The sequence below is a fragment of the Ceratina calcarata genome, unplaced genomic scaffold (genome assembly GCF_001652005.2).
Source record: "Ceratina calcarata isolate Rehan_Ccalc_2016 unplaced genomic scaffold, ASM165200v1 scaffold153.2, whole genome shotgun sequence".
Taxonomy (NCBI): Eukaryota; Metazoa; Arthropoda; class Insecta; order Hymenoptera; family Apidae; genus Ceratina; species Ceratina calcarata.
In genome coordinates this window covers 578153-601535 of record NW_017136529.1, presented here as the reverse complement: position 1 = coordinate 601535, position 23383 = coordinate 578153, and the positions used below count along the sequence as shown (strand labels likewise).

General features: G+C 41.3%; 7 protein-coding genes across 16 annotated transcripts in view; 2 read left to right on the top strand and 5 right to left on the bottom strand.

The window, feature by feature from the left end:
* Positions 1-444, bottom strand: part of LOC108632261 (cob(I)yrinic acid a,c-diamide adenosyltransferase, mitochondrial) — a 2098-nt gene extending 1654 nt beyond the window's left edge. For 2 of the 4 annotated variants that reach the window (XM_018036700.2, XM_026819527.1), the window contains exon 1: positions 194-444. In XM_018036700.2, coding sequence (XP_017892189.1) covers positions 194-342 — 149 coding nt within the window. In that variant the 5' untranslated portion in view covers positions 343-444. The remainder of the gene's footprint in view (positions 1-193) is intronic. The other 2 variants (XM_018036701.2, XM_018036702.2) reach the window with 1 other exon arrangement.
* Positions 445-656: 212 nt separating this feature from the next.
* On the top strand, positions 657-4028 carry LOC108632303 (nicalin). Its single transcript, XM_018036788.2, has 7 exons — positions 657-1401; positions 1474-1661; positions 1731-2060; positions 2150-2359; positions 2433-2834; positions 2897-3117; positions 3190-4028. Exons 1-7 carry the CDS (start codon positions 1227-1229, stop codon positions 3323-3325), a joined length of 1662 nt encoding a protein of 553 aa, XP_017892277.1. The 5' UTR covers positions 657-1226; the 3' UTR covers positions 3326-4028.
* A 114-nt stretch (positions 4029-4142) lies between these two features.
* On the top strand, positions 4143-6054 carry Gcat (Glycine C-acetyltransferase). 3 transcript variants are annotated; one of them, XM_018036790.2, is made up of 7 exons: positions 4143-4271; positions 4353-4564; positions 4629-4915; positions 4976-5182; positions 5259-5451; positions 5551-5728; positions 5815-6054. In XM_018036790.2, exons 1-7 carry the CDS (start codon positions 4250-4252, stop codon positions 5970-5972), a joined length of 1257 nt encoding a protein of 418 aa, XP_017892279.1. In that variant the 5' UTR covers positions 4143-4249; the 3' UTR covers positions 5973-6054. The 3 variants fall into 3 exon arrangements, with proteins under 3 accessions (XP_017892279.1, XP_026675327.1, XP_017892278.1); XM_026819526.1 differs by having other exon boundaries at positions 4350-4564; XM_018036789.2 differs by having other exon boundaries at positions 4143-4564.
* LOC108632306 (ATPase ASNA1 homolog) lies at positions 6041-7770 on the bottom strand. Its single transcript, XM_018036791.2, has 6 exons — positions 7526-7770; positions 7230-7438; positions 7040-7142; positions 6826-6976; positions 6436-6744; positions 6041-6357 (listed from the first exon to the last, which is right to left on the bottom strand). The coding sequence occupies exons 1-6, from the start codon at positions 7645-7647 to the stop codon at positions 6238-6240; spliced, it is 1014 nt and encodes a 337-aa protein (XP_017892280.1). The 5' UTR covers positions 7648-7770; the 3' UTR covers positions 6041-6237.
* Positions 7771-8351: 581 nt separating this feature from the next.
* Positions 8352-12823, bottom strand: LOC108632310 (cysteine and histidine-rich protein 1 homolog). The gene is made up of 6 exons (XM_018036802.2): positions 12558-12823; positions 10085-10323; positions 9810-10021; positions 9360-9520; positions 9083-9285; positions 8352-8974 (listed from the first exon to the last, which is right to left on the bottom strand). Exons 1-6 carry the CDS (start codon positions 12789-12791, stop codon positions 8947-8949), a joined length of 1077 nt encoding a protein of 358 aa, XP_017892291.1. The 5' UTR covers positions 12792-12823; the 3' UTR covers positions 8352-8946.
* Positions 12824-13193: 370 nt separating this feature from the next.
* On the bottom strand, positions 13194-23261 carry LOC108632298 (uncharacterized). Of its 5 annotated transcripts, XM_026819568.1 has the most exons (6): positions 22797-23254; positions 22535-22722; positions 21498-21671; positions 21073-21257; positions 13672-13740; positions 13194-13305 (listed from the first exon to the last, which is right to left on the bottom strand). In XM_026819568.1, exons 1-6 carry the CDS (start codon positions 22907-22909, stop codon positions 13285-13287), a joined length of 750 nt encoding a protein of 249 aa, XP_026675369.1. In that variant the 5' UTR covers positions 22910-23254; the 3' UTR covers positions 13194-13284. The 5 variants fall into 5 exon arrangements, with proteins under 5 accessions (XP_026675369.1, XP_026675368.1, XP_017892261.1 ...); XM_026819567.1 differs by lacking the exon at positions 13194-13305 and having other exon boundaries at positions 13385-13740; positions 22797-23261; XM_018036767.2 differs by lacking the exons at positions 13194-13305; positions 13672-13740 and adding an exon at positions 18604-18751 and having other exon boundaries at positions 22797-23250.
* Positions 13854-18393, bottom strand: LOC108632297 (uncharacterized). Its single transcript, XM_018036762.2, has 8 exons — positions 18243-18393; positions 17714-17930; positions 16531-16667; positions 16235-16456; positions 15964-16146; positions 15778-15894; positions 15503-15698; positions 13854-15313 (listed from the first exon to the last, which is right to left on the bottom strand). The coding sequence occupies exons 1-8, from the start codon at positions 18369-18371 to the stop codon at positions 15255-15257; spliced, it is 1260 nt and encodes a 419-aa protein (XP_017892251.1). The 5' UTR covers positions 18372-18393; the 3' UTR covers positions 13854-15254.
* Positions 23262-23383: the final 122 nt, after the last annotated feature.

The window sequence follows — 23383 nt, the reverse complement described above, 5'->3', positions numbered from 1 at the left end:
TGTGCAAAAGAAACAACAAAATACCGGTGGTTAATCCTTCATATATTGACAATATTTTGAAATATTACATGATCGATTTTACACGTAAAATTCAACGAGAAAATATAAAACAATTATATCATTATAAAAGAAATGTTTTACATCGTAATATTAGTCATTGTAGTACGGTATTAAAAAAGGTTTAAGGTTATACCATGCTTTCGTTATATACCTATTTCTAAGCGATGCCCGCAGTCCAATCTTATACAACAAAACGGGTTTCTTCCATACGCTTCTAACTACTTCCATATCTATTACAAACAGATTGAATCGCAATTGCGTCAATATACTACTTCTAAACATAACTTTTTCAACGATATAAGAGTAACGATACAATCAGTAACTCGCTTTGAGATCATCTCTGTTGTTGGTTAAACCTGCGCACCACATCTGATCTGACGTTATTTAATTAAAAATGAAAATACTGTAACAAAGATTGTGGTTTATTTATAAACGATTATACCTTAGACCATTCATACTTGTATTAAATGTCAAAAGTTTGGAAATTTTAACGATATAGAAATTCGTCTATTTAAATACGATTTTTATAATTGCTAAGTATTTCATCTGTAAACTACGTGCTTTTAATTATTTTTCTTTAATTCGACAATTATGCTCTTTAGCATTTAATATGGAACGATTGTGTACTGTAATTATTCTTTTATACTTTCAAATTATTTATTGTTCACGAGGGGAACTACTCGGTGCAAACAATAAGCATATGTATATAGAAATAGACGTAGAAGTGATGGGTTTAAATCTGGCGCACTGAAATCTTATCAATCAGTAAAGGATATTCCAAACTTCGAAACTTCGGTAAAGTTTTATTGAGAACAACGCTTTATAATTCAAATAAATGTATGTAATAATACATAATACATATCCAGTCAGCAAAATCTGCAAAACACAGGATTTCGTTAGGCCTGCTGTAGGATCTAACGGCAGACTGGCAGCAGAATGCGCCAATCCCTGACATCTTATATCTGTGGTTTATTTCGCACATACACAGGCACATAGCGTGAGTTGCCTGCCACTGTGGATAGAACAGGATGGAACAGAACGAGTCGTCGTCGTCGCGGTGGTCGCGGTCGTGGATCGCAGTGGACAAGTTCGTCGCGTGGTGATAGTGATTCGTAGGTCCTATTCTTCGGTTGCTCAACGTAGTTTAAGTGAAATCGCAGATAAATATGTGGCTGGAGGAATGCGACAGTTTCGCGGAGCTATGCCGAGGATATCTGCCGTACTATTTATTGATAATCCTGCCGATTTTTATTATTATCTCTCCGGTTAACCCAGTCGCCGCATCCCATGAATTCCCCGTTTATCGAATGCACCAATACGACCTGCACGGCGTGCCACACGGTAAGGAGATTTCTTTTTGATCACGTCGTAAACATAATCGTCGGACTCCTGATTGATACGATTTCCCGTTAGGTTGCCGCAGTGCACCGATTTCACTGGAGGCGATATCCTTTATGAGTTGGAGAGGCTCTAGGCACTGTATTGTGACGAATGCTTTGTACATCACTGCGAGCATGTTTCACATCATCAGGCACAGGGCCGGTGCTTTGGTACTGGTTCTGCCAGAGAAAATCACCGACCTGACTCTGGAGGAGAAACAGGTTGTTCGAGCTTATCATTCAGCCGAAGTAGAATTTTAGTCATTGTAAAATTCATGCCATTCATTGCAGCATATAATGAGCTTGGAAGAGTTCATGCTCTTTGGCCCTGAAACACCTATTCCAGTATACTTTACTGCATGGCATCCCAATCTACAAGCGATCTTGGACGACCTGTCCGCCGGTTCGGTCACTGACGAAAAGTCCGGCTCTGCGGCCGAGGCAATGTTCAATTCCATATCTGCGAGCGGTTATCAGGTGGTGGTGGCTGCCGGGCAAGCGTTGGCAAAGACAGACGTAAAAGTGGCTACTTTACACGGGAAGTTGACGGGCACAGGTGCCGAAGAGAAGTTGCCGACGATAGCTCTAGTCACGCATTACGATAGCTCCGGTGCTGCACCCGTGAGTGATCACACAATAGTCACGCTCCGATAAATGTTGGCACGTTCAAAATAAATCTTTTATACATATATGATATTGCTAATAAATAGGAGTTGTCTTTTGGAGCAGACAGCAATGCATCTGGAGTGGCCATGCTGTTGGAGATAGCGCGATTGTTTTCTATTTTGTACTCCACTAGCAAATCGAGACCTCAGTACAATCTCGTCTTCATAATGACCGGCGCTGGAAAACTGAATTACCAGGGTAGTAAAAAGTGGCTGGAGGATCAGCTGGACGGCCTCGAGGGCTCGATAATACAAGTACTACGCACACTTAGACTATTCTCGTCGATCGTCGACCAGTTTAGAAAGTTAACACTTTATCGATTTTCAGGACGCAGCTTACGTCATTTGCTTAGACACGGTGTCTACCGGTGACGATCTTTACGTGCACGTATCGAAACCGCCGAAGGAGAATTCTACGGGCGGTATGTTCTACAGGGAACTGAAGGCCGTGTCTGAATCTATGAACAGTACCGTCGAGGGCGTGCATAAGAAAATAAATCTGGCGGAGGAGACACTGGCTTGGGAGCACGAGAGATACAGTATCCGTAGATTACCAGCTACGACGCTGTCCACGTTGAAGAGTCATGACGATCCGATCAGGACATCGATATTGGACGTAATGCAAGCGAAACAGATAGACAGACTGTACAAACACACCCAGTTAGTGGTGGAAGCGTTAGCGAGACATATATATAATTTGAGTTCTAGTCAAATCTTCGTCGATCCGCTGGTACGTTTATCTAATCTCTTTTGCATCGTTCTTATCTCGCCGATCGTACTTTACTTTTTCAGGATGTTTCCAAGGAATCGTTATCTCTGTGGTTTACTTACTTAGCGTCGCAGCCGAGGGCTGCCCCGTTATTAGCAGACAAAAATAACATGCTGGTGAGCACGTTGAAAGAGGCGATGTCCAGATACCTCGGAGACGTAAAGGTCGCCTTGCACAGTCCTGACAAGCAGGACCCGGAATTCGTGTTTTACGACGTTACAAAAGCAACGCTGAACGTGTATAGGTAAGCGTTTTCATAGCTCTTTGCCACTGATACAGATTCCTCTGATCAACCACGTTTTATATACTGTTCCAGCGTGAAGCCAGCTGTGTTCGATCTCTTCCTCACAATCGCCATCATTCTGTATTTGGGTGTTATTTATGTGATCGTGCACAATTTTCCACGCGCATATTCCTTAGCGACTCGTTTCTCCGCGAACAATAAAACGTAATGAAACCTCTCTCTCTCTCTCGAATCAAATCGTCCCGTTTGTTGCATTGTAAAAAGTCGCTACACTACTTTTTTTTTAAAAAAAGAGGAATCTAATATATAACGTCGTAAGTCTAAGAATGAAACGAAACATGTACATTAAAATATCCGCTGGTATTCTTTGATCAAAGGGTATCTACTTACACGTCGTAAGCGTTAACGTAGGTGTTTAGATTTTACACGTGAGAACACTCGTCCACGCGTTACTCTATCCCGAAAATAAAAGTAAAGTTACACAGTTAAGATAGATGCTACTTCTCGTTCTATGGTAAATGTGTAAGGGTACGTGATAACTAAGACCAACAGTAACAAAACAGACCAAATAGTGAGATTTCAAAATGCAATTTATAAAACGAAGACTGGCGAATTTAAATGAAACACAGAACGTGAAAATTCCGAACTGTGTATAAGATATACCAGAACGCTAGTTTTATTTACTTGCAGATCTTTCTCTTTATAACTCTGTTGTAACGATCTAATTGTATCGCGATGTGACTTCGCGTACAACAGATGAATTGTTTCCTTCTTAAAAACCCAGACTACTATTTGCCAAACGTTTACTGAAATTGATGAATTTAATGATAGAGCATAATAAATACTTATTAATTTAAGTACGACTATACGAAATGTAAAAAAACTTGTAAAATAAACCAAATAGAAAATGATCGACTAAAGTTATTCTACCCCACGTGTCCCCATTCGAAAATTTACATACGCGTTATCAAGTATGAAATAAGAATAAATCTTGATCGTATATTATTCTTCTCTGATCTACGGAAACAGGTTTGACCAGTTCATTATACTTTCTCTTACGACTTCTGCTGACTAGAACATAGTTCAGTACGGATCAAGATTTACCAGAAACTGGTAAAGACGCGTCACGAATATGAACTCTATAGTCAACAAAAGTATTTCATATTTCCTGATACAATTGAATCATTGTCGATACCGAAATATTGTTTCTAAATGTACGACCTGTTCCTTAGTAGGTTTGACATTTAAAAATAGATGTGAGAAATGGATGTTTCGAAGATCTATGAGCCTTTTAACGGAGTGTATAGTACCGGAATTGAAAGCTATAGAGGCGGCTGGTACTTGGAAGAAGGAGCGCGTAATCGCTTCCCCTCAGCGAACACGAATCGTCCTGACGAACGGTGTAGAGGCTTTAAATTTCTGTGCGAACAATTATTTAGGACTAGCGGTAAGTGTGTTGAAGTTCATAAAATCTATTTCGCTATAACTGTTACTACCGTTCTCTTTTTAAGGATAATAAAGAAGTGATATCCGCTGCGAAATTCGCTTTAGACAAATACGGAGCCGGTTTAAGTTCCGTAAGGTTCATATGCGGTACACAAGAGATTCACGTGGAACTTGAAGAGAAGATCGCACGATTTCACGGCAGAGAAGCTGCTATTCTTTATGCGTCGTGTCTCGACGCGAACGCTGGATTATTCGAGGCACTGTTGACATCCGAAGACGCGGTTTTCAGTGACGAGCTCAATCATGCCTCGATCATCGACGGTATTAGATTGTGTAAAGCGAAGAGACACAGGTGAGCAAATAAAATCGTTGCACTTTATTCAACTGCGTAAAATGATCGTGTTCATCGAAGGTATAAGCACCGAGACATGGAAGACTTGGAGAACAAGTTGAAAGATAGTATGTCTTCGCGCTTGCGACTTATCGCTACTGACGGTGTATTTTCTATGGATGGCACCGTCGCACCTTTGTCAAAGATACTGGAGCTCGCAAAGAAATACAACGCTCTAACGTTCGTCGATGACTGCCATGCTACTGGATTTTTTGGGAAAACTGGAAGGTACAAACGATCACCCCGATGATTTCTTTATTACGAGCGCTTGCTTCTTGTAATCGCAGAGTTTCTTTAATTGCAGAGGTACAGAAGAATATTTCGATCAATTGGGAAGTATCGATATCATTAATTCTACGTTAGGCAAAGCTCTCGGTGGAGCGGCCGGTGGCTATACGACCGGTAAAAAGGAACTGATCGATTTATTAAGGCAACGCAGTAGACCGTATTTATTTTCAAATTCTTTGCCGCCGCCTGTAGTCGCGTCAGCGAGCAAGGTATGCTACGTTCTCTATTGCTCCTTGTTTCTCACACTATTTTCAGAATAGAAGAATAACAATGTGGAGAACTTTGGTAACTTTTCATATGGGATACAGGTATTAGATTTGATAACAGATTCTACCGAGTATTTGAATCGTCTGAGAAGCAACACCAATTTGTTTAGAAATACTATGAAAATGGCAGGTTTCACGATCGTCGGCGACGATCATCCAATCTGTCCCGTTATGATAGGCGATGCGAGATTAGCCAGCAAATTCGCGGATAAGATGATCGGTATATATTCTATCGTGTGCTCTTCTCGTAGAAAATTGTTTTTATTTATTATATATTACTGTATTTTTTCCCCTTCCTTTTTACAGAGCAAGGAGTCTATGTTATCGGTTTTAGTTACCCCGTGGTACCGAGGGACAAAGCGAGAATACGCGTCCAAATCAGCGCCGCGCATTCGGCGAACGACATAGAACGTGCTGCGAACGCGTTTATACACATTGGAAAAGAAATTGGAGTTATTAACTGAGGTATTTCTCGTTCGTAGAAAGTATACTGTTCGAGTGAAATGATTCTACAGTATTGAGAAGAATAGAATTTTGACAGAGGCACAACTGGCCTAGAAGAGTTTAATGTTTTTTAACGCGCGCAAAAAAAATGTTTCTGTTAAATACAATAAACAAAAGCTGTTACCTTTATACAAATTTCCTCACGTATAAGATTTCTTCGGATTAAAAAAAAACTTTTGATTATACGATCAAGTTACATAGATCCTTATGGAATTCGTAGAAACGTTAAGGTTTGTACGGCTTAAGAAGATTTTCGGAAAACTCTTTCACTTGTTGGACTCCACGAACCTCTCTCTCTAACAGAGGTAACTTCGTGATATGAAAATCCTCGTAAAGATCCATTATCTACAAAAAGATCACGGTCATAATTTCTGTTGCTCTCGGCAAAGAATGCTAGTAGCATCGCGTTACATTTCGATTTACCTGTTCTAAGTATTTGTCTTGTATTTTGTGCCTGGCGTGACACAGCCTACAGGGTGCGTCTCCCTCTTTCAAGAACAACAATTGATTCACTATAATATTGTGGGTATCGATACCACATTTGGTCAACTCCTGTACAAGCCTCTCTGTTTCATAAAGAGACAAAAATTCTGCTATGCACACACAGATAAACGTTGTCTGTTCTGGATTTCTGAACTGTTCATTAACTTGCCGAATGATAACGAGCATTTCCTCTATCTTATTGCAAAACGAATCTACATTGAAGTCTGTCATGCCCAATAATGAACTTACCTACAATCGTACACGCTTACGATTAGACATAATTTAAATGATCGTTAACCGTATACAGCTTAAATGCGAAACCTCTCTGACCTGGGTAAGGAAAGGACTGATCATCATCTTTAAACGCATTAATTTGCCCAATCCTTTTTCTACTACTTGTGGAAATGACAGTAATCTCAAGGTATGCCCAGTGGGTGCAGTGTCGAACACGACCACAGAGAAATTCATTCCTTTTACCAGCCTAGAAATTCAAACGTCCATTGAATGACAAACGAATTTTTGCGTACAATGTGAAATTACTAACTTCATGACTTCCGCGTAACTCATTGCCTCGTCTATGCCTGGAAATGCCCCGACGATCTCTTGCATTATGCTTCTACTCAATCTCATTGCTTCTCCTCCTGAAACTGTTTCCAGAAACCAACCACATCTACATTTGCTCATCAAACAAAAGAATTATGTGATGGAGGGAGGTGTGTGTTGAGAAGAGATACCTGCTTCATTTTCGAAATATTCTTCCGGCAATTCGGTGATCCCTACGTTCGGATCTATTTCCATGGCGAAGAGGTTGTCGAAACCCTTCACCTTGGTTGGAACTTTGCTGAACTTTTGATCGAACGCGTCGGATATATTATGAGCGGGATCGGTAGAGATGATAAGTACATTTTCTCTCACTTTCGACAACTGCACGGCCAAGGAACAGCTGTAAACCGATCAGGAACAGGGAACTCGTGAATAAAACGACCGTTTCGATTTATGATACATAGGCAATTCAGGTTATCGAGAATACCTGCACGTCGTTTTGCCGACTCCACCTTTGCCACCAACGAATATCCATAGCAAGGATTTTTGTTCGATGACATTTCTAAGAGAAGGTTCGTACTCGATCGCTTCGCTCTCGCTGAAACTCATATTCGACAAGCCACGAAATATCGTACGTCCAGCAAATTTTTAACACGTCATTTACTTACTAATGTCGCGCCAGTTCCGTACGAGTACGTGCGAGGTGCGAGTACGAACAACTGGGACTGAGACACTACTTATACATACATGAATATGTTCATGAGTGAAAACGGAAAAACAAAATGAAGAAAACACCTGATTCAACGATTTTATTATCGATGTGCCGTAGTTTACTAATTATTTTACCCTAAACAACTGATACTCTTCTAACAAGACTGGACTATCATCTATGTATTTCATTTCATGTAAGATAGCAATCGATATCGATGAGTTTAAATATTATCCTACGATTTTATAAGGACAGAGCGTAGAAGAATTGTTTCATCATATTTTAAAGAAATAAGTATCTTGGATATCTAGACAGTAGAATTGAGAGCAATTTTGAATTTCCGCGCGGTCACGTGAGCCTCCACTCTATTGGCTCGAGCGTCGGCCATTTGGTTTCTCGTGTCTTTTTTGAAACGTCGGTTTTTTTTAAACCTCCACTTCAGGAGCAACCGGAGCAACCAGGAGCAACGGAGGAAGACCGGTATTCTCCTTCTCTCTTTCTGTTAGTCGAATCTTCAGAAGTAAATTTCTGAAACCTAAGTTTCACTGTTCATCAACTAGGATACAGGTAAAAACTGTGTAAGTAAAGGGTGGCAGACAACAAGTCGTAATTATAATAAATTTATTTCAATTTGTTTCTATTACAATATGTCGATTCAAGATTTTACATCGATAACATTTAATTTATACATAAATAGAAGAATCTGTAATAGGCTTCTGTCGATGGGCATGTGCGTTAAATTGTTCATTGAAAAATGTACGATTTTCGTTTCTCATGTATGCGACGATCGTTTATCGACACAATTTAATACACTTGTCCAACGACGATCATCTAAGTAAAGCTTGATTGAATTAGAAAATGTTTGACGAACGAAATTTTCCCGAAAATCAATACAATTGAATATCGCGTATGTTCCTTTAATTCAGAAAAAGACTAATTATTTTCTTCTAAACCGTCTGTGTCGTACTAATCGCGAAGATAACGCGGTGTAACACATCTCCTGAAATGTATCATATGCATAGACTACAGCAGAATTAGCATCTTTATCTTTACTTTATCATTACGGTTAAACGCTACTAATTAATCGATTATAAATCTCTGTATCTCTATATTCTTATCGCTGTTAAATCTAAAAAGTAGTGTCAATTATAATCAATTCTTCATAAAATCTTGACAACATCAACCGCGCCGTGTTGAAATTACTTGGATGCCAGGAACATTATTAGTCTGTAACATAAGAAACTCCGAATTTTTTAGCGACGCGACGCGATACCTCGGACAAATTTGTTCCTTCGAGTAAAAAAAACCAAGTTACACGTATAATCGCGTTCTTACCTGAAACTAATAGCTCTCGCAGCAAGAAGTCTATTACACTCTGCCGTATCGGGTAAGGGTAAAGGTAAATAAGGGCTTTCGTTTTCTTGGTCGGTGAATTCGAACTTGTGTATTCTCGGTTGTACTTTCATGTCTCCGAACGGTCCTTTCAGTATCAAATAATGAAGCGGTAGCGGGTACGTCGTTTTCGTCTTCAGAATCAGCTACAATCGATTTGAACGAAGTGTAAAGGAGAAGGTATCGGTACTCCCGCGAATTTCTTTTTATGTTTACGTACTTGGTATGTCATGTCCCTTTCGGAACTCTGAGTAGGATCGCGTTGACTGTTATTGATCCTTGCCTTGACGACCCACTGGTTGTTGAACGCCGTAAAACGGGAAGTCTCGTAGAAAAGTTTGTGAACAAACTCGTCCGTTCGATAGGGTTTCATTTGTAAATCTATAAAGGACGGAACTTCAAATAATTTCGTACCCCTGAGGAGCACACATTACGTTTTTGTCGTCGAGCTAGTCAGATAAAAATGATTATTCAACTATCTCTAACGAAACATCAATTCTTAATAATGATTTTACAATTCGAACACGACGAGCGTGACGAAAAGGTAATAACGTTCCTGTTGCTGCTAATCAAAGTGAAAAATAAAAATGATTCGATCGAAAATCAGACTGAACGAAGGGTAGATATAGAGGCTCGAGGACCTCGATGCATATAACAATCGAATACAGACCGTTGAACGTGATTTTCTCGTAGGACAAAAGATCAAAGACATTGTCATAGAGCCTACGTTCTTCGAGAGTACGGGCATCGATGTCGCGTAACGCTTCCATCACGTCCAAGCCCGAACGATGCGGATGAACACACTGAGCCTCGTGCTCCGGACGTTCGTGATTCGGTCCCCGCCAGGGGCAACCAATTCTGCTGTATTTGCAACTGGATATTCTACAGTAACAAAGGGTATTAACGCTGGTTCACCCCCGGTCCCTTAGCCCTGGCATTGATTACCTTTCCTCGCACATCGTCTCCTCGTGACGTTCCAACGAGTTTCGTGGGAATTCCTTCGCGCAATATTGACATTCCGCTGGCAACTCGGATACCGCTTTCTCGACGGCCAAATTCCGTGACGGCGAGGTTCTGCTGATATCGATTCTGCAGTTGGGACACGTTGCCATTTCATCTCTCAGCCTGGCATCTGCGAGGACATGAGTGAAGCAACCGGCACACATCAAGTGTCCATTTGTACACTGTGAACATTGTTTGCAGTATGTATTACTAAGATCCTCGACAGTGTCTTCTTATTTATTTCTTTTCCCATAAAACATTAATTTTATGGTCTGCAATGCACAGCTCCGTGCAAAGTTTATACAAACGTTAATCATAGGAAAATATAGTTTCCCCGTTCGAATCGACGGATGTTAAAATTTGCACAGGCTGTCGCATTACTCCTCTTCCTCTTAATGCGTATCATACGACCCTTGGTATTGAATCGAATTAAATCGAATCAGAATAACAGAGCTTATGTCATGTATATTACCATGATTTGATGTTCTTACACCTGAAACACAAAATTGTAATAGCAGTATTAATAATTGAAGTTCAGCAAGTCGAGAACAACACCTTTTTTCATTAATGCTGCCGATATCGATAATAGACAGGAATAGAAGAGGATAATGATGCGTGGGACAAGTGAATAGGGGGTGTCGAATGCGAAATAACTAACTAATAACCCTTTAAGAATATTTATTTTACTCAATGCTTTTCAACTATACATGTTGTACAGATTTTTCTTTTCTGCAAGTAGTACACTTTCTCTCTCTCACTCTCACTCTCTCACTATTAATCATAGTTGATAAACATCGATTCCGCATGGATCTACAATAACCGTTTATCTCTTCCTAGTAACTAGACGCGAGTCTGGCTTGACGAGTCCATTTCTCTTTTAATCGACTTCTTACAATAAACATAAAAAAAGTGTTATATCATATTCTAAAAACTATTTGGTCACTTAATTAAACTCTCTATTCTCTTTCTCCTTTATTTTCATAGTTGACTTCATTGAGACTATCGACAAGGATGAAGCTAGGAGTTTAACTTTTTCATTTTGATATTTCGTAAAGGTCAAGCATTTATGTAGTATCTATAAATACAGAAATATAATGTCCAAAAACTTGCGTACTTGTGCTAAAAATAAACTTACACGTGTATATGTGCCTCTATCATGATGGGATAAACGCAATGTTCCTCCTACTGTTTTACAGTTCATTGAAAACAGTGAATATAAAGAGTAATGTTACATATACATGTATGGGCATACATATATAATTTTCATTGATCAAATTGCGGGAGAGAATCGGGGATAAGATGTAATAAACCGAGTACAGGTGGGATGAGATGCTACAAATTTAATAACGGAGGAGCTTCTGTAAATAAATATTACTAAACAATGGGACCGTTGCATGCGTACATACAATAATTCTCTTTGGTATATTTGCTCCTCGCGCTGTTAAAAGAGATCCGCTGTAAATATAACATCATACCGAGAATTACTTTACATGCATGCATAAACATTTTACGGCTATTCACGTTTCTATGCTATGAAAATATATATGTTCCACTTTTGTGAATGATATGTTCAGCGTAAATATTTCATCTAGTAAATAGTCAGCCGAACGGAACTTAAAAGGAGAATTAATTTGACTCGCGATTATTTTCCTGGAACGTTAGAAAAATCTTTACTACTGACAATGATTAGAAACGATTGTCAAAGAAAAAGGAGGAAAAACGGACAGAGTGAGAGAGAAAGAATTTAAGACAGAAACGAAGTATTGTTAATTTACAATGAAAGTATAACACGAATAAAATCAGTAAAACATTTTATCAGAGAAACGAGTAATAAGAAAAGAACAGCAAGAATTTCTGAAACAACGCGATCCCTTCGAATGCCACTGTGTTCCATTCATTGCAATTGTTCGACCGTCGCAATTCAAAGAATGTACGAACTACGTACGAACTATTACTCTGAAATTAATGGTAGTGAGTGAACCGTGCTCCAACAACAGGATCGGCGCTTACGTATTTAACTGCGTAATATCCATCTATACGTTCGGACGTAAAAATTACTGCTACGAAATGAACAAAGCCGAAAACAAAAGACGATTTCGTTTGGGAGGACGTAAACGAATAGTGCCATGATACGATCGGTGAATCGAATAAAAACCGTTCCTTTTTACTGTGCAGTATCTATACAATACGTATCACGTACGTATATATATCGGAACGAACGTTGAAGAAGTCGCTTATCGACCTCGGGTGAAAATGTCGAACGGGAAGAAACGACCATCGTTCGAGGGACGAGCACCGTTAAGTTTCGCGTGTACACGATCGAACGTGGATCTCGTGATCTCGATCGTCGTGTTCGCGGGCGTCGAACAATACGGGAAACAATCGAACATGTATAAATTTCTGTACAAAGACTTACCTGATAAACGGCAGCCTTGGGTAAATCGAGACAAACTGCGCAGCAGAGGATGCCGCCCAGGCGGTGTTCCAATTTTTGCTCGGTTTTCCCATCGTTTCGCGACACTTTCCGACGCTTTTTGTCCGGCTCGAGAAAATCTTCTACTTTCTCGAGGTCGTCGCGTATCGGGGCGGCCGATTGGGCTTGCTCCGAAACGCTACTCGACGATGCAGCTTCGTTGTTCGGATCAGCCATATTGATTGTTTTGGTTTTTCCTCCACCGTGCGATGGAAGCGTGAGCGTGAGAAATGCGCAGATGTCAAACGCAGACCACGTAACAGTCCCGTGTAGGTGTAGCAGCAGGGCTGGCGAACCGATCCCGCCGGGAACGCGTTCGAATCGGTCGATGCCTCGTCCAGGTTTAAAACCCGCGGCGCCTGTACATTTTCATCGCATCAGGAGTATTTCACCAATTTATTTCAATGGACACGACGGTATAGCCTATTTGTAGCGAGGTAGAAACTGTGAAGGACTCGAGGTCGATGAGGGATCGAGAAATTTTGCATGAACTTTGTCCTTGTTCAACATGGCTTTATGCGATCGCCGTTCTTATACGACTTCTTGACTTTTCTATTGCAAAATCAAGAACGATCCGAATTAATTACTGTATCAGATCAGGATTGACAGTTTTTTAGAAATTCGTCGATATATCGATTCGTCGATGTTCGGTGCTACCATCGATCCTCTGTCAACTTCCAGTGGATCCGAGCTGCAAGCATGAATTCGAACTTCAAATGCACAAGGTTTGATTTTAAATAATCATTTACATATCCCACGATTTAACTTTACTTCACTTTCATCGTACCACTTTTATATGACTATTATTTAAAATATCTGTCAGTCGATCAACTGATACAGATCAGTATCGATTCATACAGGCGCGAAAATCGCGCGCCATTCATGTTTCGTTAGTCGTTCCCGAAATCTTAGTGTGTGTGAAACCGGTGTCTTTCAGTACGGTGAAATATCGTTGATAATCGTTTTTATTTACAAGAAAATCGTAAGTGAGATACATAACGATCATTCTTCGTTGCCCTGAGATACGTTTTCCAACAGTATTTGCAAAGGAACATACTATTTTCAGTTTTTGAGAGATCCTGAGCCCTGCTGTCCGGAGAGAAACCGTTGGCCCGCCATTCCCTTTCTGTAAGTTTCGAATTCCATAATTTAATCGTAAATCATAAGCCGAAAGAGTACGATGAATCAGGAAGATAGAATAAGGATTTGGATGATCAAATTTGAATAATCAATTCTTTATTCACACGTCGACGTATCACCGTTTATACGCTGTCTTCTCTCATTATAAATTTAACCCTCCCGTATGAACCGATATCGCATGTTCATTTATTGTTTCGTCGACGTATCGGTTCACCCGGTAAATATACAATGTGTTGCGTACCACGCTAGATAGAATGGACGAATTAAACATTATTACATTCACAATCGCTACGGTCCACTCGTTGACTACGCGTGAAAATCATTACACAACGTAGAGACGATTTTAGAGCGCATTTAAAATATAATAACGCTGGTCGCGACTCGTTCATGTATTAAAATACGGTTGTCTCCATTTGCATGCGTCGATCTGTGAACGAACGTATTTTCGAGGATACGTTCAAAGGAAATCCATCTGCATCTTAACATACTTGGTGTAAACGATATTTCAAGATGAATGCACTTTACAAATTCGTGCTTTTTGTTTTCTAACGAAAAGTACGTCCGGTGCACCCTTGAAATTCTTTATACGTTCATCTCCCTCTGTTTTAATGTTCTCTCTCTAAAGATTGTTTGATCGACTACTCGTCTAAAAATCTCGGGTAAAAATGATTATTCTATAGCAAACGTGAAATGGTGACTATCCCGCAATCAAACGTTTCAGTGAAACATGGTACTTAGCTCTCTACTTTATGCATCATTAAAAGAACGAAGAACGTTCTATAGAAACCAGAGAAAAGAACGACGCGATTGCTAGAACATACATAGAATTTTTGCAAATCGTTTAATCTCTCTAACGTTTGGCAGGCAAAGTACCGCTGCGCTATAAACAGTAGAAGAGTAGAAAAATGTATTGCAATTATTTTAGTGGACAGTAGTACTTTTAATGTTTCTACAAATTTTTCCCATTCTTCCCGTTTATGTCTCGTAACGCAAGAACAAGTGTAAACGCTCTTTGTACTTTTTCGACGGTGTATCCGAACAAATTGGATACGATCGTAGACGTCTTTTAAAAATTGGCATTTAGTCACGATCGAAACACATACACACTTCATATACACGATGTTCGATCTGGACGATACTAGATGACTCGGCGTACGCATACGTTATTGCTCGTTCATAAATAGCTCCTCCTAAATCATGCGCAATTTTTCACAGACCGTTTTCTATTTAACGAAAAAATAATCCGCGCGAGTCGTTCGCGCGGATCATCCCACGCGTTAACAGCAACGATGAGAGATCACATGATTCAGGTCATAAATATTTACCTCTCTATATACATACATGGAATTTCTCAACGTATTTAATATCTTCAGTATTTACAACATACACACGCACGTCTCTATCTCGTGCTATTACCCAGAATTCCGTTTTTTCCATTATCGTACAAGATAAAGCCGATTCGCCCAAGTATCTTCGTGTAAATTATTTCTCCAAAAACCGTTAAGGGCTTCTCGATCGCTTCGTTTTACCTGTCGCAGGTTGTTTCGCTTCGTTTAAGGCTGAAACGAAAAAACACAGATTTAAAAGAGCAAATACCATCGGTAAACGAGAAAACAACTGATTCTCGCGTACGCGACGAGCGATGCGTTCGGTCTTCTAATAAGAGAGGCAAATATTTGTTATCATGTCTGAGCTGCGTAACGCAAATTTGCCTTTCGAATCGAGGCGACTTCGGCAAAGCGACTTACCTGATATATTGCGATCTCGTTCCGTCGTCGCGTAATCGCTCTGCGACTCCTCCGAGATCTTCGTTTTGTCCAGCCTCTGAGCGTCCGGTATCGAGGCCAGCATCACGCTCGTAGAATTCTTTAAACTATCGTACGACTGCTCCAGCTGTTTCACTTTTTCACTGAGCTCGATGTTAGCCGCATGAATCTCGCTCACCTAAAGAGAGAACGAGGCAACGTAGTAACAGGGATTTAAATGAGCAACATTCGTGCCGATCAATCTTTCCCACACGTACTTGGCTGTTCAACTTCGTAACAGTGGTCAACACCGTACTTTTCACGCATTCCCTCTCCAACGATATCACTTTCATGCTGACGTTCTGCATCGTCTCTTGAAGCACCACCAACGTTTCCTGCAAATTAGGTTCGATTAACGAATGCGGCTTCACCCCATCGCCATTCATCGATTCCTGAATATTTACATGATCCTTCTTTTGATCTTCTACCACCCATTGCACTGCTCTCGTAAGCGTTTCGTTGACGTTCGCCAAGTTACCCGATAAATGTACAATCGCCGCGTTCAGTTCATCAGTCTTTATCTTCGTCTCATTCGTAGTTGACACCTGCGGCCTTTGCGTAACGTTAGACAACTCCGTCACGGTGTTCTATAATATAGACAGGTCAAAACGTATCATAAGATAATCATAGGTTTCCCATCGAGCGTAGATAGACAATTAAAGTCGTCTGTCTCACCTTGATACCAGTGACGTTCTGCTGAATAATGGTTTGGGCATCTTGTAATCTAGCGTTTGATTCTTTTAACGTATTTACTGTGGCACTCAGGTCTTGTATTTGGCTTCCAAACGACGCCACGCTACTCGAAAGCGCCTTCAGATCCGTTGGCACGTTGACTAACGCTGGATCAGCTTTGAACCATTCTTCTACTCGGTGTAAATCGCGTTGAATTACTGCTAACTGTAGATAAATAACACTGAATTAGTCGAGTACGCACGATTCTATTATTACTCCGCGATGTCCGATCGATTTACCTGTGTCGTAAAATTATTGATTTGTAACTTGAGATCGGATAAATGGGTAAAAATAATGGTCTGGTTGTTCTGAAGATCTCTCGATAGAGAATGACATTTCTGTAGCGCGTCGGGAACACCCTCGCTACCGGCGATAACTGCAAGATAAACAATAGCTGTCGCATTTTTCTCTTTAACGTCTATTCGAATTTTAATCTGTATCGTTGTTTGAGAAAATAATCGAGTCTTCGAGCGTGGCTTCCTTCAAGATAATGTAATTATAATCAATGATTCACGTTTGAACGTGCGTTTTTTTTAGACGTTTTAAGTAATTATAACGAGGCACATATAGTATCGATTTAGAAATAATTCGGTAAGCTGTTTACATCCATCGAGTCGACGTTTCAATTTTCCCTATTGCCACTGGCATTAGACCCGAAGGCTCGATAAATCCTCTCTTTAACGCCTTTCATCCACTCAACCGTTACCGAGTAATCCAATATTTGCCGACGTATCGAGCCCGGCGATCTTATTCGGTAAGCGCATTATCACGCGACCATAATGGTTGCATTATAAACAAATTACCTACATCGTGTTACCAGGCTAATTTTATGCACGAATACGTACGAGCATAGTGTACTACGCAACGATAAATTAAGGTTGTATGATCCCTTACATAAAAACAACGACAAGGCATTGAAATTTTAATAGTTACTAGATATTACATTAATAAAACACTGTGTAAAATTTTAGAAATTTTGCTAGCATATTAAAAAAGTTACATCTTGAATTCTTATGTCGAATGACAAAATTTTGGTTTCATTTATAAGAAATATGAATGCAACAATGACAATTTTGTAATTCAAATACTGGACACAGCTTTTTATTAGATGTCTTAAACTTTTGGCAGAGATCTTACGGCACATACAACCTTATCTACGAAACGGACTGAATTGAAATGAAATAATGAACGGAAAAGTAAATCGTTGCGCGCGTTTCTATTCTGGAACTCATAACCGAAGAATTTGTTCGCGACGTAATGAGATTGGAAAGATGTTCTCTCGAAGGTAACGCGGAGAATACAAATGAATTTGATCTCGTAATAGAAAAATTCTGCTACGAACACATTTTCGCGTTTCTAATTTAAATTCCGTCCTCGAGTTCGCCTCTCGAGAGGCTTCCTCCTCCGCGAGATGCAATATACCTTGGTCCAGTTCGGTCCGTAGAGCAGTGAGTTGCTGACGAACGTCGATGAACAGCCAAATTAAACTAGCGGTTGCTAATACAGAGGCACAAGCCAGAAAGGCACTACAAGCTTTAAAAAATCCAGGACAAGCTCGTCTGCCTCTGCATTTGCGGCCGTTTCTGGCCGATATATTCCAGTATTCCGATCGTTCGTCGCTGCTATCTGATAGTAACTCCTAAAAACGTATGCAGGATGATCAGTGTCGACCGTTCCCTCATCGACGTTCTTACATTTAGAATGATTCTCGTTCGTGACGATTCACCCCCTTCGATATTTCATTTATCTGAGATCTCGCTACGCTTTATCTATCGATTACATCTAAACGCGTGTACGCATTACTTTCTGTCATGTGATCGACGGTCAAAGAGAAATTCGTCAAGTCTAATCAATCGTTTCTCGACGAACAGCGGCCGGCCCGTATTCTTCGTAACGAATGTTCGAACGAGAGCTGTCGTCCTGGTGGCCCTCGCGGGTAATCGATACGTACTTGGGAGCTACGCTTTCCGGAACTTCGGCGGGAGACAGTGTGCGGAGGCGCCAGGGCGTCGAGCTCCTTCCGTTTCTTCATCTTCTTCGTCGGCTGACGAAGCGGCACTGTCACCGCCACCGAGTCCATTTCAAACAACACCGAACCGCCTATCTTCGTTCCGTTTTACCGCCACGTGTCGCGTACCAAATATCGAACCCTTCCTTTCTTCCTTCTCCTCGCCAACGGCGTTATCAATCCCGGACCGACGACGGTACACTCGCGTCAATTACTATCGCGCGCAGCAGGTTCATTTCCGGGCCCCGGAACTTCCAAACGCTTCGCACCCGCGATTCGCGACGAACAACGAGTGATCCACGCGATCACATTTTACCGATCCTGTCGTACACGTGAACAGGACGTACTTCTGCTATCGTACCGCGTGACAACTTCCTCTGTAATCAGTCGATCTCGCGATCGTGAACCATTTCTTCTTTCACCTCTGGTGGACGGTCGTTCGAGCAGCTCTCCTTCGATCGAACGAGTCGTGAATTTGTACGACGTCGGAACGTTCGTTTATCGCCAGATCGAGCTTCTGACCGAGGAACTCTAACGCGATATCGCGACACCGATCGAACGATTCTGACAATAGGTACAATGGACCCGGGTCCTCCAGCGACGTCGGAGGTCAGAGGTCCACGAAAGCCCGAGAAGAGGCGTCGAGGAACAAAAAGCAGGGTCCGGGCTTGAGAGGAAATCGTGGGACAAACAAAAAGTAAAGGAAGGGAAAAATGAGAACGAGGCGTATGACAAACGAGGCCACGATGATCGTAGCGATTCAGGTGTATCGGTTGCTCGAGGCGACCGACTCGTTACAGATAAGGGAGCTCGAAAAAAATACCTCGAACGTTCACGGTACTATAACACTTTGCTGGCGCTACGCCTATCGGCCGAAGTAACGTACACGTACACACATGCATTTACATGTATGTTAAATTCGATAATTCGGGTTGCACGTAGAATCGAGATCGAAATTTATCGGTTGTTAGAAAAATAACGAACTGACACGTGAGATGATACACGATACACCGTCTTTGACGCGATCTGACACGCAATTACGGACGATCGCGAAGAAGATTATTTCCCAAAGCATAATCCCTTGTCATCTTGTTTACACTTACTCTCAGATACAGAGATTCGTTATCGGCATTGGAGATCATCAGGGATCGTCCACGTGACGAGCGAACTCCTTCCAGCGAACGAATTAATTAAAGAGGAAGACGAATGCTTTTAACCGACCGCTATTGAACTCCGCAGTTGAACTCTGAGACGTCTTGTAGGAGCGATATAAGGAGCAAACCTTGCACTATAAATTACCACGTTGTTACGTGACGTCGCCGAGTTACGAAACTCACGTCGGATCACTGTCACGGGCTTGGACAACGCGGAGGATACGAATCGGGTATGGGCGAACGTCACGAGGCGAGTGTTGCCGTGAAACTACTGAAGGCCTCTCTTATCAGTCTCGCCGACGTTAACTGGCGAACGTTTGCGGCCAAAGTCAGGTACGAGTGTACCAGTCGAAACATCGTTTCGAACCGTGTTTGCACCAATCGCAATCGCGTAAGCGCTCTTGAGTGCGAATTTCTTGGGTGTCTGCAAACGAAGGATGCGGTGCGATTCGAACACGACTACTGAAATTAGAGGCGACGTTCATTTCGGTGTCTCTCAATTATGAAGCAGTGTGGAAGAATTCGCATTAACGTCGACGATCGAAGGAACAACGGGCATTTTTCGAAAGAGAAAGAATCCCGTGAAAAAGAAAAATAGATCTCATAAAAATAGCTTCTTCAAACAAATTTCTATAAATAGGAACATATCGTTTCCGGAAGACGACGGACCGATTTTCCTGGCTCGATGACTTCTGAAGACCGAAGATTGAAAAAGGAAAGCGAGGCGCTAAAAGCTTTCGTTGATAGTTTCCTTTTATTCTTTAGAGTCGGAAATTTCACGACGGTTAAATATGCGCGACCTCGTATAATATGTAACGGAGGACACAAACATCGTCATCGTGGAACTAGTAATTAACGTCAATTCTGTCAGGAATCACGTTTGTGAAACAGCATGAAAAAAGCATTAGGCGCTAATGGAAAATCGAATCGTTATTCGTACATCACTTCGATGATCGTCGATCAAAGTTGTCACGGAGCGGTGCACAATTTTCGATCACTCTTACGATATCATGACGAGCTATCGGCTTAAATTCTGATCGTGAGTCCGGCACACTTTTTCATCGAACGATTTCGGATTAAAAAGAAAGCGGCAGGGTTCTAGTAAAGCAAAGTTTTAAGCTCCTTCTTTCGATGGATGATTAATTTAGTGACCGAATCAGAGTCTGAGAATTTTCGCTTTATTGTTAACGTTATCTTATCAGGCACAGGGCCGTATCGAATGTCGTACATAACTAAAAATATGGAAAAAGCGTATTATTTGCAACGCAAAACGGAATTTAACTACGTCCAATGCATTCGTTCATTTACGTTATCGTTAACGAGGATCATCAATTGTTTTATCTCCGTTTATCCAGATCAGCGACTAATAACTGGGCGATCGATGTGCAGGTCATAGTTAATTAATATCGTGCCAGTATGCGCTTCTAATTGAGTTGCGTATCACAACAGAGTTACGCCGATGCTGAATCGTATCTACATAAATTATATCAACCAGTAAATAACTGTTAGAGATATCCGTATTTTGAACGATTCGAAGAGGACGAGGATCGGAAGGAATCTGAGAAAACGTATAAGGATCGTAGAAATTGCGTAGTTAATTTAAGGCTCCGTGGAATTACCATGTATGCGTCGTCACGATTCGTGAGTCTACTTAAAACGCAGCGAACCTCCTGCGATCTCCACCCCCGTGCGGGACAGACACACGACTTTTCGTACGTCACTCCATTAGGGACACTTCTACGTGTTCGCCGGACGATTGGGAATCGATAGGCGGTGCGAGACGAATTGGGAACCCCGCGCACACCTGTCGACCATCGAACGGGTCTTTAAAAGACCTTAAGACCACGAGCACTTCGCAGAGCTACGCGAGAGGAACTTGACCTACGTCCGGGATAAATTATACAACGATTCCGATCGATTCGCGACCCACACGAGATTAAAAGGACGACACGAACGTGCGCGTAGTAATTCGCGGTTATCTACGTATTGAAACACGTCGATACGATGAATCAGGGATTCTGTTTGATTAATTATCGTTATTTACGTTCGATCGGAGTCGTTTCGTAGAAAACAAACGATGGAACGAAGACGCGAACGACGTAGACTACGCCTCCGATGTAACCCGCGTGCCACTCGCGCCGTGCGCAAGATATCGACTGGCCGTGGGGGTTGGTGTCGGTACGCGGCTGCCGCTGCACGGTCTGTCTGCCAGGGGTTTCTGCGATAACGATTCACCGCGTGTAGGGAATTTCGAATTGATACGGAAGCGGAAAGAAAGTAGACGAAAGAACGTGCAATAAAAAACAGCAACGCCTACGCGCGTGATGGAAGCGGTCGATGAAAGACTCGAGAGGTATCAGCTGTCCCGGAGAATCGAAACATCATTGAATCTTCCGCGGGTAACGTTTGACTGAAAGAATATAAAAACGCGAGATCGTCGGATTCTATATTGAGATGTTGTCGATCGATCGCGTAGAATGATTCATCGATGCGCTTCGACGTGGAGGGCAAAGAATTAAACGGTGTCATTCTCTGTTTACCATTTATTCATCGTTCTCTGTTTCTTATATATTCAGTATTTGATTCCGTCCGTGCTCTCTCGTGTTTCCCATCGGATACACTTTGGTTCATAGTCAACGACGATCTAAATTTACGACGCGTTGGAAACAGCGAAAATAGACATTTGTATATTGGAGATCCAAGGATATTGCACCTATTTCAGTTTAATCGCGCGACTCGTAGATAAACTCGGCGAGCCGATGAACTTTTTATTAGCGAAACTTTTTCCACAATTATTCACGTAATCATTCCTCACGGTCTGTCAATGTATAAGATGATATGAGCATTGAATCGAACAGCTTATAAACGTGTCAGCATTAAATTAGAATTTCTGTTACTTCAAAGCGGTAGAAGCGCAAATAAAATCGTCTCTATTGCAGCAATAGCTCGATCGTTTATATTCGAGATCCGGTATTAGTTCCAGAATGAAAGCGGCACAGAGCACATTTAATGATCATCAATCTCGACCGTCGACTTCAATCGGGGATCGATGATGCACATATAGAAACGATATGTATTTACCTGATTTTATGGAATTATCCATTTTTTTAATCTCCCCGTACAAGATAACGGCCAACCAGGAGAGTGTTATCAACCAGAAAGTAATTAAAACCGCTGCTAGCCACAGAGATAGGATCCTCATGTCCGACTTGCTACAGCCACACGAATTGTTCTCTCTCGTTTTTGCCATACCTCCTGGTCTGTGCTTCCTGTAACGTAACGCGATTATTTTATAAATCGTCGAAATGCTTGATCTTAGAATAGTAGTATCGTGTTTGATTACCGTTTGACTTTCTTCTTCTTCGGCGTGAACACCAAGTCCGACACGTCGGAATCGGTGTCTGACAGTAGGTCAAGGAGATTTATAGTCTCTTTATTGTTCGAGTTATTCATCATGACTTAGAAATCATATCACGGATCACGAAACGAACAAACGGACGGGCTATCACGTCGACGGCCAACTCAATAACATAACCTTTCTAATCGAGTCTTCAGTCATTAAAGTCTCTCGTTTCGCGAACGACTGTTTAATGTTCGCTCTGATCAATTCAGCTACATGTTACGTGACAAACCTCGGAGTCCCTCGCGATTTTCACATATTATTGCTTTGATAAGTTGGTGATCGAGCGGATTCCGCCCTGTACGTTTGTCAGAACATAACCTAAAATATCCGAGCATTCTCACAATCAGTCTAATTAGTCGGCTGAATCTCGGCATGCTTTCTTTTCTGCCTGCTACGACATCTAACAGATAAATTAATTAATATAAAAGTAGGGTCTCTCTCGTAAAAAATAATTTAAAGACGCATCCGATACGAGTTCTGTGATGAATTCATTCAAAATAGCTGACAGAGATTCAACTTTTATCTGA